The following is a 14,129-nucleotide window of genomic DNA, read 5'->3' as shown; positions in this document are numbered from 1 at the left end:
CAGCAGTACCCAGTTCTAGTTGAAAAAAGTTTTTTTATATTTTATTATTCTTTTATTTTAAAATACGTGTCTGGAAAAGGGAGAGTATTTCAATGTAGTTACATGTAATTAAGTAACCTCATTCTACTATGCCTTTCTGATTTGTAAAATAGATACATTCTTAGGGGCAGAGATAACATCCAATTTAATAACCTGGTTAAGAGAGAGGTGTGAAAATTCCAGATAAATCTGATAATTAGAATAATTAAATTTTTTCTTTTTTGCAAATAACTTTTAGGATCATTGAGTCCAAGAGTTAAATTAGCAACAGCCAGGGCTACCACTAAACTGTGTCCCTAAGCACTACATCTTCAGGTCTTTTAAATGCCTCCTGGGATCGTGACTCAATCACCCAGCTGAGCCTGTTACAATGCTTGAAGAAATTTTTCCAGATATTTAATCTAAACCTCCTCTGGCACAACTACAGGCCACTTTGTCTTTTCTTATAATTTGTTCCTTGAGAGAAGAGACTGACACTCACCTGGCTACAACCTCGTTTCACGTAGTTGTAGAGAGCAGTGAGGTCTCCCCTGAGCCTTCTTTTCTCCAGGCTAAACACACCCGGCTCCCTCAGCCACCCCTCATCAGCCTTGTGCTCCATACCCTTCACCAGCTCCACTTCCCTTTTCTGAATGTGCTCCAGCACCTTAATATCCTTCTTGTGGAGAGGGGCCCAGAACTGAATACTTCTTTTAGTGCAGCCTCACCAGGGCTGGGTACAAGAGGGAGAGTCACTGCCCTGGTCACATTTACTGATACAAGCTAGGATGCCATTGGACTTCTTGGGCACACTCCTGGCTCATGTTCAGCTGACTGACAACCAGCAATCTCTGGTCCTTGTCCACTGGGCAACTTTCCAGCCATTCTTCACCTAGCCTGAAGTGCTCCCTATGGTTGTTGTCATCCAAGGGCAGGACCTAGCTCTTGCCCTTGTTGACTTCATCCCATTAGCCTCAGCCCGTTGATCCAGCCTGCCCAGATCCCTCTGTAGAGCAATTGTACCCTCCAGCAGATCACCAACCCTGATGCCCAACTTGGTGTCATTTGCAGATTTATTGAGGATGCACTTGGTCCCCTCATCCAGTTCATGGATAAAGATACTAAACTGGACTAGCCCCAGTACTGAGCCCTTGGGAACACCACTCATGACTGGCCACTAGCTGGATTTAACTCCATTCACCACCACTCTTTGCTCCTGGCTTTTCAGACAGTGTTTAACGCAGTGAACAGTGCACCATACAAACTACAGGCAACCAGTTCCTTCAGGATAATGCTGTGGATAGTGGTGCCAAAGACTTCACTAATACCCAGGCATCCATCAACATCCTTTCCCTCATCTACTGAGTGGGTCACCTTGTCATAGGAGATTGGGTTGGCCAAGCAGGATCTGCCTTTCATAAACTCCTGTGGGCTAGACCCAATTCTGCATATAGTGCATAATGCCACTCAAGGTATGATCTGCTGTGTGACCTTTCACGGCACTGACATCAGGCTGACAGGCCTGTAGTTCTCTGTGTTCTCCTCCTTGCCCTTCTTGCAGATGAACATCACATTTGCTAACTTCCAGTCAGCTGTGACCTCCTGAGTGAGCCAGGACTGCTGGGAAGTGATGGAAAGTGTCTCGGTGAGCAATTCTGCGCACTCCTTCAGTACTCCTGGGTGGATCCCATCCAGCCCCATGGACTTCTGTGTGTCACACACACAGGATATGACAAGTGGTGTACCAAGTCACTAACCATTCCCCCTTAGATTATGGGGGCTTCATTCCACTTCCTGTCTTTGTCTTCCAGCTCAGGGTGTTTGGTACCCAGAGAACAAGTGGTCTTACCATTAAAGACTGAGGCAAAGAAGGCATTAAGTACATTGGCCTGTTCCTCATCCTGATAGGCTGAAATCTGCCCTCCAGAAGTCAGATGTTCTGCTGACATCCCTGTCCTTCTCTGTCATTTTGTGATCACTGTGCCCAAGATGGCCTCCAACTATTACATCACCAAAGAGCTTGTCACTTTTCATTAACAACATATCCAGAGGGATACCTTCACTACCTGGCTCCCTCACCAGCTGTGCCAGGACACATGTGTGTGCCACACATTTCAGTCACCTCCTAGACTGTTTCCTCTCTTCTATGTTTTATTTCCAGCAGACATCTGGTAAGTTGAAGTCCCCCGTGAGAACAAGAGCAAGCGATTGTGAGTCTTCTCCTGTAGGACACGTATTGAGAAAGTAAGAAAATTACAGCCTGAAAAATATTCCAGACTGGAGCTTTTCAGCTCTGTTCCCAGCCGATAAGCTGGTCCATCTCAAGGCTAGGGAGAATTTCTCCCAGGGTGATTATTTGGTCAAAATAAAAAGGAATTAATAACAAGATAGAACACCTGTTGTGGTGCGTAACCAGGCCCTGGGAATGGGGTGCCTTCTCTCTGAACCAGTCAATTTTTCTCTACTCTTGGAATTGCGAGTCATGCTATAAAACCAAGTGTGTTTCTGAATAAACTTGTCTCTTTCTTCCTGTCATGAAAGACGACCATGTAGCTGTGCATCTTATTTCCGCCGCACTTAAAGGGTTAAAACCCCTTTCCACGGCTACATTCTCCCAGCTACTTGTAGAATATTTCATCTGCCCCTTAATCCTGGTTGAGTGGTCTGTAAATGACATCTGCCTTGCTGATCTTCTTACCCATGAACACTCAACCCTGTTGTCACCATCACTGAGCTCCAGGTAAACGAAACACATCCTAACGTACAGGGCTACTCCACCACCTCTCCTTCCTTTCCTATCTCTTCTGAGGCATTTACAGTCATCTTTACAACACTCTAGCTGTGCAAGACATCCTGCCATCTTTCAAACTATATCACGGTTTTCCTGCTGCAGAATGGCTTCCAGCTTCTCCTGTTTCAACTGCCTCTGTTGTTTGCATCCGTTCAGTTGGGCTGTTGATCCTGCCACTTGTTTTATGAAGAGAAGTCTTGTGTGACTGTTCTCAAGCACTTCTATGGTTTCTAATGCATCAATAACCCTTGTGTCTTTGCTGTCGTGTAGATCTCCGTACCCTCCACTGAGAAGGCAAACCAAAGGACCTTGATAGTGCACAATTCCTCAAGCATTGGTGTGCCACCCCCAGGCTTATCTCTAGCAAGCCTGGTTTTATCTCTTTCCCATTTCAAATCTAGTTCAAAGGTCTTTGTAATCCTTGATACTCCTCAGCCTACTCGCCTGCTCCCGTAGCTCTGTCACTAAGCAGAGGTGTTTCTGTACCAGGCCTCAGCTCGCACAGGGATGCTCGCTGCCACTATCCAAGCAGGTGACACCTGGGTCCACTAGAGCTGTGTCTGGGCAGCTGCATCAGTTGAACTAGCTGCAGAGCTTAGGTAGGCTGTGCCTTTCTGCTGGGTGGATCCCATTGCTCCTTGGTCAAGTTGGCAGAGGTTCAGCACCCTCGCTGAACACCCTTGCACAGGAAGAGCTGTCCCACACACTGTTGGCCTGCCCTGGCCTCTACTGCTCCCTGTGGGCTCCATTTTATACATGCTAAGGGGACTTGGCCACCATTGCTCCTGGCCCTGCCCAGGTCCTGCCAGCCCTTGTGGCAGGAGCTGCAGGCTCCTGGCTGGTTTCTAGAGGTAAAATTAAAAACAGGAACACAGGTATGTCTTTTATGTTTGGGTAGGGGTTTTTTTTTCCCTTTTTGAGATGCTCTCAGTCATGGTAACTGTGTTTTTTCTGGCTCTCTCTACATGTTAAATTTCTGTTTCCTATTTCGTACATCTTTACAACCTCTCAGAGTACCTTAAAATAATTGCATTCAAAAGAGCATTTCCATGTCTCAGTTTTGTGCATCGACTCCTCCAATTGAGTTACTTACTGCCCTTCTGTATATAGCACAAAGAGGGTGAAAAATGTAATACATAAATTATAATGTACCTCTGTCAATTCCCTCTTTATTTCATCTTTTCTAAGGTCTTTTGTATATACTGAGAGGTGAATCCTGGCCTTCTGAACTCTTTTTGGTCTCCTTCAAGCCCTGCTGTGATTTTTCAGTAACTTTTATTATTATTAACTTACTCATGGAAGCCTCATTGTACTAGACTTTTTTACAAACCCATAACAGGAAAACCTCAAGTATATTTTGATATCATGTGGTTTTGCTAGTATATACCATATTGCCTAAGAGATGATTCCATTGATTCATTTGAAAGCATTATGGTATGCTGGCCGTATCTTCCATTCCTTTCATTTTGAGCTGTGTTGTTGTCTACTGAGGGCTCCAATTACAAATATATTGTTACTTATGAAACACACAGATGCTCTCTATTAAGGGCAGTGCATCTTTTAGCCTCTTGCAAAACACAAGTCCCTTAAACAAAATGCTTTATTGTTTTTCTGAATTTCAACTTCAATTGCAATGCATTGTTCTCAGGGGTGTGACTTGGTGGATTATTAAGAAGTGTCAAATAGCCAAAAAGGGACAACAAGGGAAACAGACTTCTTGCTGAAGAGCTGATTTTCCCTTAGTGTGTGCCAAAATAACAAATCCAATTTATGGGAAAACAATTACAATAATAAGAAATTAATAATTTTTAATTGAGTTTCATAATTTAAATCACAAAAGTATGTCATCCTTTAGCTGGTGGAGCTTTGACTTTGCAGCTTTTGATTCATGTATTTAAGGTTTTCTTTCTATACCAACTGCATAATTAACAGGACTTACTATTGGCTAATTCTGCTTCAGAAACTGGTAGTGTGGTCAAAGGTCATCCCATACCTTGTTAATTAGATACCTGATACAGGGGCCTGGTCTCCTTGAAAATGAAGAAATAGAAAGAAAGCCTTTACAATCTGCAAGTGATTTAAGTCAGACTAAAGAATATTGCTTTTACACAATAATACATTACATTTACTGTCACATGTATTTGCACAGTCCTATATTTGTACAGTATACCATAGTCCTGCACCACTGCCAAACATGTGAGATCAAATATGGTAAATTACTGTTGTTGTTGAGGTCTGAAATACCAGAAGAAAAACACAAATCTGAAATTACCAAAAACTTCATGGGAAAGAGGAAAGGAGTTCCCATAAATATACTAAAAAAACAAATGCTTCTCCCTTTTGTAATCAGCTTGCCAGATCCTTACAAAAGCAGATGAATGTTCTTGACCTGATGAGTGTTTATCAACTGTCTGCATGTCTGCTTGGCAGCTTTGCTCTCTTGAACTTGATCTGAGGACCAGAGAAGATGGGGTTATGTAGTCACACTTCTAGTAGAGGTTCCCATTCTACCAGTCCATCCTCAGTAAAAAGTGTGTAAGAAAAGAGTAGTATCATTGTGGGGTATTTTGTCCCACAATGATACAAGAGGATACAAGATACCTCAAGAATTAAATGTAAGGATGTACCTATCCATGCCCATTAGAACAGAGAATTTGTTTGGGATATTTGTAGTGAAATTCCTTCTAGTTAGATGTCGGGTTAGCTTCTTTCAAAATGTTTAAAAATGCGTTTTTACAAAAAGAACTGGCAAAGAATTAAGTAGTACGACAAAGGCAGACAGATGCTTCAAGTGTTAACTTAATCACAAAAGAGAAAGTAAAGTTAGCTTGGAAATAATTGCAGTGACCTCCACTTGAGATAGTGAATAGGAAATACTATTTCCTCCTGAGTAATACAGTATCTCAGATACAAATAATAGATAAAATTTTGCTTCTGTTTTCACTAGCTTTATACTACTAGATAATAATAAGTCCTGCCTAAAATGAGTGAGAGTTTTAAGGTTACAATAGCTACAGCTGAATCAACTGGTTAAAGCCCTGGATTCAAGAAACCCCAGTACACCTTTGCCGTAAAGTCTGTTTTACCATTGTTTCAGTGGTTTTTTGGACAGGATTTGTGGTTTTGTTCTTTGTTACATACAATGCCTCACACAACTGGTTTGTGATCGCAGATCTGTGTCTCTCCAGTGCTACAGCAATCAAAGAAAAATAATAAACAGCATTTTAAGACTCTGGTACTGTAAGTTGATTGTCCAAAGCCACAGAGCAAAATGATACAGAGCCATTTTTAGCACAAAAAGAGTTTCTATTACCCAGTCTCAATCTCAGACCATTATTTTGCTTCTCTCTAGCAAATGACCTTGTCTGATATTCTTCAATACATCACATGGGTCTTGCCATGCCACTAACAGTGTCTCTGCTCCTCTGAGTCACTACAAAGGCAGTTGGACAGCAAGCAGCTCCTTTTTCTCCGTTTGGCTCTCACAAGGAAGCTCTTGGAAGTGCAGAAGTAGACCCTGGGAGTCAGGCAGATGGGTTAGATGATGGGAAGGCTAGCAGGCTTCAGAACTGGGAGGGACCCAGCACAGGATACAGACTGAGCACCTGAAAAGGAGCTGGTAGCATGATCTTAACATTAATGACTTTTTTTTCTGACAAATGTTGAAAAATACTTCACTGTTATGAATTGCATTATTAACATGCAAAGAAAATCACCCATTTAGAAGACAACTTTATTAGTTAAGGCCTTTGTGAGGGTCCAGGAGTGTCTCTATGTTATCTGGGCTGTGTCCTGAGAGGGAACTCTCTATCTCCCCAGATTTCATGAGCAATCTCAGAGGTAGGATAGTATTTGGATGCACACTCAATCCTTGAGTATGTCCTTAACACAAGTGTTTCACCTTGTGATTGTGTAGTCATGGTATTCTGGCTTTGCATTTAACTTGCTTGGTCTCTTATTCAGAAAAATACTTTGCTTAGCTTGGGAGAAGAAAGTACTGAACTCAACCTGTATCCCACCTATCTGACATGATTGCTTCCAGAAAAATCAATGGTCCAGAGTTAAGAAAAATTCTTTAAAGCATGGGAGCAAAAACATGTGTGTCTTTACATGCTGGAATTTATCCATTTTCAGGTGCAAAGAGAGTATTAAGGATCGTGAGAGAGTCCCATAGTGTACAAGGGGGTGAGACATAGGACAGGGTAAGATGGAATAGGATAGGAAAGGAAGGGAAATAATCTCAGTCAGGCAAATAGGATAATTGTCCAAGTAACTTCTTCAAATCTGTTTCAAGGTGCCTAATTGAGGCCTAGTTGAGGCACTTGGTTTTAAGTTGGGACTTTCTTGAAGTTACAGTTTAAGTAATTAAATTATTATAAAAATAATATTAGAGGTGGGCATAGGCTGGAAATATATCACATTTTTCTGGAAAAACAAACTAATTAAAAATAATTTTCTCTCCTGTTTCTTTGCCAAGACCTATTTTCTGGACTCTGTGCTTCCCCTCAAGAATCCAATGAAATCTCAGGCACCTAAAACAAATAGAGGCAGCATACTCAGGACTTGGCTGGTTAAAAACAAAAATAAGGAAATAGCTCTTATTTTATTTTTTTTAATTATCATTTTTATACTCGTGCACATTTTGCTATTAATTTTGGCTAGTAAATACTTAAAAACAACAACTTAACTATTCCCCTTTCATACGCTGTTAAACTCAGATCCTATGTAATCTTGGGTTTCTGTGCTGGCTATTCCCAGGACATAGAGCAATTCTGTATGAAACTTGAATGTGAGGCACGTCTGAGTTGAACAAGGATAGTGTAAATTTTGCCCCTGCTTACCCAAGGCTGTAATGCACAGTGAGCAGAATGACATTTTCTGCAGATCTCCTCTCTCGTGCCTGCCACCACAGAGGCAGAGTTCATCCCAGCAGCCCATTGAGGTCTAGGACTGGTGTCTTTTACACATATGTTCAGTCCACCTCTCCCAGAACCAAAAATGTCAGTAGTGGAGCCTCTTTCTCTGTAGAATGGCTGCCAGAGAGATGAATGGTGCTGAGTTTGATTTGTTTGGATTTGCCTCATCTTTATTTACTTTGGAGTTCCACGATGTTCATCTTGCTGTCTGCAGGATTGTTAAAAATGTGAGTAAAATTTCTGTGTGAATTAAGTTTTAATTGAGGATTTTAAATAAAAAAGAAATGTAACTGTTTAGTTTTTATTGCTAGTAGTTTGTAATGCTTTTCTAATACATTGGGATTTTGTGTTCTTTCACAAAATCATTGTATTATCACTCAGATGTCTCAAACATGGTGATAGATTCCTCTGTAAGGCATTTCTCATCCCACTTCCGTGGGAACTGCTGTGTAGCTGTCGGGTTAAGGATTTAACCCTTTGGATGTGGCTACACAGCTACATGGTCATCTTTCAAGATAGGAAAGAAACGTTTATTTTATTGAGAGAACAATTTGTACTTTTATAGTATGTTCCACAGAGCTAAGACAAGACGGTAGCTCATTGGATAATTGAGAAGACACCTCTGGGACCGTACTTCAGGATGAGTCCCACAGCCTGCACCAGGTGTTAATCTTTATTATGAATTCCATTCTGTTTTGACCAGATTATCATCCTGGGAGAAATTCTCCCTACTGAAGCTGACACGTTATCAGCTTGGGAAAGAAGCTGAGAGAGCAGGAGAAGCTCCAGCCTGAGAATGATTTTCCAGGCTGTAATTTTCCTTGATCTCTAACAGTATGTCCACACTGATGGGCAGCCAGCTGAAGAGTAGTTAGGTCATTAAACTGTCATTGAAAACACATAAATAAGTGTATTTTAGTGTTCTTGTATGTTCTCTGGACCAAATGTGATATAAAAATTATGTATGCCCTTATGTGATCTCAGGTTGGGTTTATGTAAGAAAAGAGTTTAAAAATACACTGAATAATTCAGTAGCACATCATGACTGTGGAAACCTTGCCTTTGACTAAGAAAATGGCAGGCAAGTTTAGGTTTGTGAAAGTCATGGCAGAAGCAGGAATATTTTAAGATACAGGCAGGAGAATGATTTACCATGGGGAAGGTCATATGTAGCCTTGCAGTTTGTCAGCCCTTTGCATGAAGTTCCTAGTTTCCCACTTGGAGAGCAGGACAGGCTACCTCCCATGTTTTGCAAGGTTGTGAGTGAGAGATGGGCCCCAGTTTACATCATGTCAACTTCCTTGTCCCATTTTATATTCTCCATCGCTGTTCAATTTGGCTAAGGGCGTTTAGCCTGACCATGTTTCCGTGCATGCAGGATAAATGATGCTCTCAAGAAGTGATGGGAATGTTGCTCGGATGCTTTTAACCATGCTGACACGCTTCTTATTATGCAACCTTAAAATACCACAGTGTCAGTGGAGGATGAAATTCTTGCTGTCTGGTGCAATTGTGTAGTGCAAAAATCAAAACTAAATTGTTTTGGTTTCAATGCTATTTTATGTAAACTTTGCATCCACTCCAAAAGGATGTGAGGACTGCAAAGAGAAATATGCAGGAGTTGGAAAATAGAGAAGGGTCTGCTGTTGCTTTTGTGCATCATATCTTCAATTACATGAATTATGCAATGTTTTACACTAGCTTCCCATCTTCCCGATGGCACAGGATGAATAGTGTTAGGGACTAGCATCTGATTTGTGAAGTAGATATCTGTGTCCAAAGACACCCAAGCCTTTTTTTCCCCCCCCAGGAAAAGGAGACAACATTATGAATGAAGCAAGGAATTACAGATGGAAAGATGAAGCTCTTCCCTTCCTTTTCTCTAGAGTCACTGCATAACAGTAGTTTGTAGCCAAATACTTGAGCTGCAATATTCAAGGGAAGCTTCTAATAATGAATGCAGAGTTTTGGAGGGTTTAGAAAGTGACCCCTGTAAGTCCTTTGCAAATTATTTAGAACATGCATGACCATGATTTGAGACATGCATTGAACAACTTCTCATCTGACTAGGAATGCAAAGTATCCCAGAGAAGTTAAGTTTCTGCTATTTCCAGTATTCAACATAAGCTGATGCTTCTGATAATTTTGATTTTCTATTTCTCTCTGGTTTTGTGTCCAGTTTAAATGTAAGGACATTCCTTTTTGAAGGTATGGAAGCAATGTCACAGTACAGCTGGTAGACCAGACCACTGTAAACAGAAACTAGATGAAAGTGTCCATGTAAATGTTTATTTTCTCTCCTCAGAGCATGGCTTGGACACTTCATACTCATTAGAAGATTGGATTTAAATCCTTATGAATTATCCATGCTAGGGACTTCACCTTCTAGCCTCTCAAGCTCATTGACCTCCACAACTGTACTTATCTCTGCCTTACTATTTTGCTCTTCTGCTTTTTCTTTTCACTATTGGGTCTGGTGAATTCCAGGGAGAAACTGCCTTATGAGGATGACCCTCTCAGTTCTGCACTTGGGGCCATCTACTTCTCCCTTCACCACCATGTTCAACTTGAGCTATGTGTGTTGCCATGGAGAAGCATCTGTGAGGATGGTAGATACCACATCTAACCAGTGCAGAGGAAGGCTCTACCACATTTGTGGATAAGTGATTCTATCCAGCCTATGCAAGCAGATTTTTTTCAAAGGCTTATAACTTAGCCAAATCTGGGCAACTTTTAATAAAAACTTTTCTCCTGCCAAAATTTTGAGTCCTTTTTGCAAAAGATGGAGGCACTGAAGATTTTTAATGAAACAGTTATTAAAAAAAAAAAACCTAGGAATAATAACATATTTTTCTCTCAGTTTTTCTCAGAAACAGCTGAACCAGTTCAATCTGATTTATTTATTTGGGAAAGAATCAGCTGAGACAAACTTCCAGCATGGGAAATTTCAGCCCAACTGGTTAGCGTTTCTCAAAGTTTGGCAAATTTTAATGCAAGTGGAAATATTTTTACACTGAGAAGTCAAAGGCAAGCTTACATATCAGCAATGTCCTTGCTTAGGATAGAAAAAGACTGTATCTATTAATTGCTTTTTCTTAATGTTTCAGGTTCTTTGAATATATATTGCTCTACAAAGATGCAGTGATGTTTCAGATTGAACAAGTTACAAAGCTTTGCTCAAAGATTCCTCTGACAGAGCCATGGGATCCATATGATATTCCTGCCAATTCAACTTATGAAAATCAGTACTACATTGGGGGACCGGGAGATGAAGTTATGGTACAGGAATGGTCTGACAGAAAACCAGCCAGGAAATGTATGTGACTGCATTTGTTTAATTTTAATAATAATCAGTGTCTCTTCTGCACAGGGAAGAATAAAATTATTCGTGTTTCACCCCGGCTTTCCATATTTCTATAAAGTTCTCTGAAGAAGTAATGAAAATGCCCTGTGGACAGAATATAATTTTAATAATAATGCATTTTTTTAGGAAAATGTCATATCTCAGCAGGATTAAATATTTTCAGGGGACTAGATTGCATTGTATTTGGTATCATACAGCGTTTGGCATGGAATAGCATCATTTCATGTCTGAATCTGGCAGCCTGTATCCAAAAATTTATCTAAAGAAGAATTGGTACTATAATTTAGGGGCACACTCAAACTGGAGTCTGTGTAACAGAATCAAAGCAGGTTTTCTGTCAGTGTTTGTCTACACATGGTTCTGCAGCCACTGAAATGTGTGCCTAAATTTTGTTGTCCTCCATACTGGTAAGAAATATCTGCTTGCAAGGCTTAGTTCTGCGCTTGGCAGCTGAACTCTGAGGCTGAATTTTCCAAGGTATAGTATGTTAGATTTGGAATGCATATAAATTTACCAGCATTTTGGCTTCAGTTTCATCTATGGTTTATTGATGACCCAGACAACTATAAAAATAATTCTAAAACCTCCTTGAAATTGATGAGACTATTCAACTAATGCAGCTCTTACAGTTATGGTCATGTAATATATAGGCTGGTTATGAATTTGAGCATTTAGCTAGAGGAAATATTTCTTTCTTGAGTAAAAGTAGAAAAAATGAAGTAGAGAATAAAGGATAAGATCATTAGACCTCTGTAACTCGGTTGATATATCCTCTGATATTCTGCAAAAGACAAATTATCACTCACTCCAATAATAATTTTTTTCCAGATCTGATATTTTTGGAATTTTTTTGGAACTTTATAACCAGATACACTCAATTAATGATGTGTGATTTTTATCCTGTATTATTTTGTATCTCCGCTTTTCTGTGCGATCATTCATAAACATAATGTCTGAAAGTTGCTATCTACCTATATTCTTTTCAGCTAGAATTGGTTTGGATTGTAAAATTATATTTCTTTTACAATTAGTAAAGTTTTAGGGGAGATACAGGCTACTTTGGTAGTATCATATTTAACCATTATTTTTTATTTTAAATTCTGAGAGAAGACTTGTTCAGTAGAAGGTTGCCTCCATTTCTGTGTACTCAAAACCATATTAATTGAGGTCAGAATGTTTTTTGTATATTAGCATGCTCAAAAGAGGTATATTCAAATATTGCTTAGCATGCCACCCTTTCTTTGGATACAGTACATGTGTGTTTCATGTCACCATGTCTTTATTTCTGGTAATGTGGTTGTGGTACAGCCTGTGACACAAAACTGAAAGTACTGAAAATAAGTGTGTATGATTGCTGGGTGGGAGAAAGTAAGTGTCCTCGGGACTAGAAAAATTGGTTACAGGAATTCCTCAGCAGAACTGATTTACAATCACAGTAGGTAATTTTAACATTGTGAGTTTCTGCTACCAAGAGATTTGAAATGCCTAAAACAACAGATTGAAGTATGATTGAATGGGTAAAGAATGATCACAGAAGGTTAATAGAAGAGAGATAAAAGCAAAGGGTATTTAAAGGAAACCACTTCACCAGTATTACTGCCACTGCCTAAATAGCATAGTGGGGAAGGTAGAGGTGATAACAGAGAAAAAGGGGGAAAGAGAGCGAGGGAACACCTCTGACGTGTTAGCACAATGTGGAATTAAACTGAAGTTAAAAAGGGACAGACTTGTTACATCATGTCCTGGAGGAGATCAGCATTGAGTGTTTTCTTGAGATAATGAACTGCTAGAAGTGCTTGAAAAGAATAGAAATTTTTAAAAATTACAATGAGAATCTGAACAGGCAATGTTAAAGAGAAGCAATGCATTAAAAGAGACTGACATCATCATGACCCATTAATCTTGTTTTGTCACCTAAAACTGTCACATTTCTGGTTGGTTACAGTGGAATCCTGGGTTGGCATTTACACCGTCAAAGACTGTTACCCAGTACAGGAAACCTACACCAAGAACTACAGTGTGACAACCTCCACTCGCGTCTTTGACATCCATCCGGGCATTGTAGACCCCTCCATCTTCACCCCACCCATCACCTGCCAGACAGCCCAGCTGACGAGGATGAAAGATGAATGCTGATTATGGACACTGGCTGCCCTGTGCAAACACATATTAGCCAAGAGGATGGTTATTACTAGTCAGTTGTTGACGTCTAAGCTGATTTTTCAAGCTAATTGTTGCTCTTTTTGGAATTTTTGTTAAGTTTTGAGAACAAACTTGAGAGACAACATAAGCATATAACTGAGTAAAATATATAAAACAAAAGATACCTTTCAGTCACATTAATCTGCTCAGTGATGCATTTGCCATATTATATAGTTACCAATAAGATAATATTTCTATATACTATTTATTTAAGGTTGGTTTTTCCTTTTGCAAAGATTTCATTTATTTTTTCAAGAAGACAAAGCATAAGCAGACAGCAGCAATGGTACTGTCTAGAAGAAAAAGCTAAATTTTGTTGTCATTTTTGTTGTTGCTCCTGGAGACTTGAAAAGAAAGGTGACCTGTGTAAAACCTCATCCCTAAGTAAAAAATATAATTTTTAGTGATATGCATCAAAATTGTGTAAATTTGTTCTTTAGGTTTCATTTTGCTTTGTGTTCTGTTTTGGTTGGTTGTTTTTTCTTTCTTTCTACTCTTCAGGAAGCTAGTAGTCAATTTTTGAGCTAAGTTTTGTTCTTTCTGAAAAGAAAACTGGCATAGTTTCTTTTCATGTAGTGCTTGCTGACATGCCAAAAATTACTTTTGTGTTTCTTGGGAGAATGGTGTGAAAGGAAGTGAAGGAGGGAGTGGTACACCTTCAAAAAGAAGTAAGCTGAAGTTTTTATGCATCTCTCTTTTGGAGAAGGCTTCCAGTAGGGTGTGATGAGACAATTTTCAGTCACATTTTACTTCAGCACTCAATTTTCAAGGCAATACTAGTTTTAATCTATGTAAAGGGATGCACTCTAAACTTCTTTAGTGTTTTGTAACTTCTTTC

At 39.8% G+C, this 14,129-nt stretch overlaps 1 protein-coding gene across 1 annotated transcript in view; it reads left to right on the top strand.

The window, feature by feature from the left end:
* The window catches only part of LOC106864277 (mammalian ependymin-related protein 1-like), a 31,707-nt gene extending 18,310 nt beyond the window's left edge, over nt 1–13,397 (top strand). Inside the window, exons 3-4 of the mRNA XM_088155844.1 lie at nt 10,833–11,041; nt 13,035–13,397. Coding sequence (XP_088011970.1) covers nt 10,833–11,041; nt 13,035–13,225 — 400 coding nt within the window. The 3' untranslated portion in view covers nt 13,226–13,397. The remainder of the gene's footprint in view (nt 1–10,832; nt 11,042–13,034) is intronic.
* The last annotated feature ends 732 nt before the right edge of the window (nt 13,398–14,129 follow it).

This window comes from Sturnus vulgaris, chromosome 2 (genome assembly GCF_052056855.1).
Source record: "Sturnus vulgaris isolate bStuVul1 chromosome 2, bStuVul1.hap1, whole genome shotgun sequence".
NCBI lineage: Eukaryota > Metazoa > Chordata > Aves > Passeriformes > Sturnidae > Sturnus > Sturnus vulgaris.
Note: the sequence above shows the minus strand (reverse complement) of the source record. Positions and strands in the feature narration are given on the sequence as shown.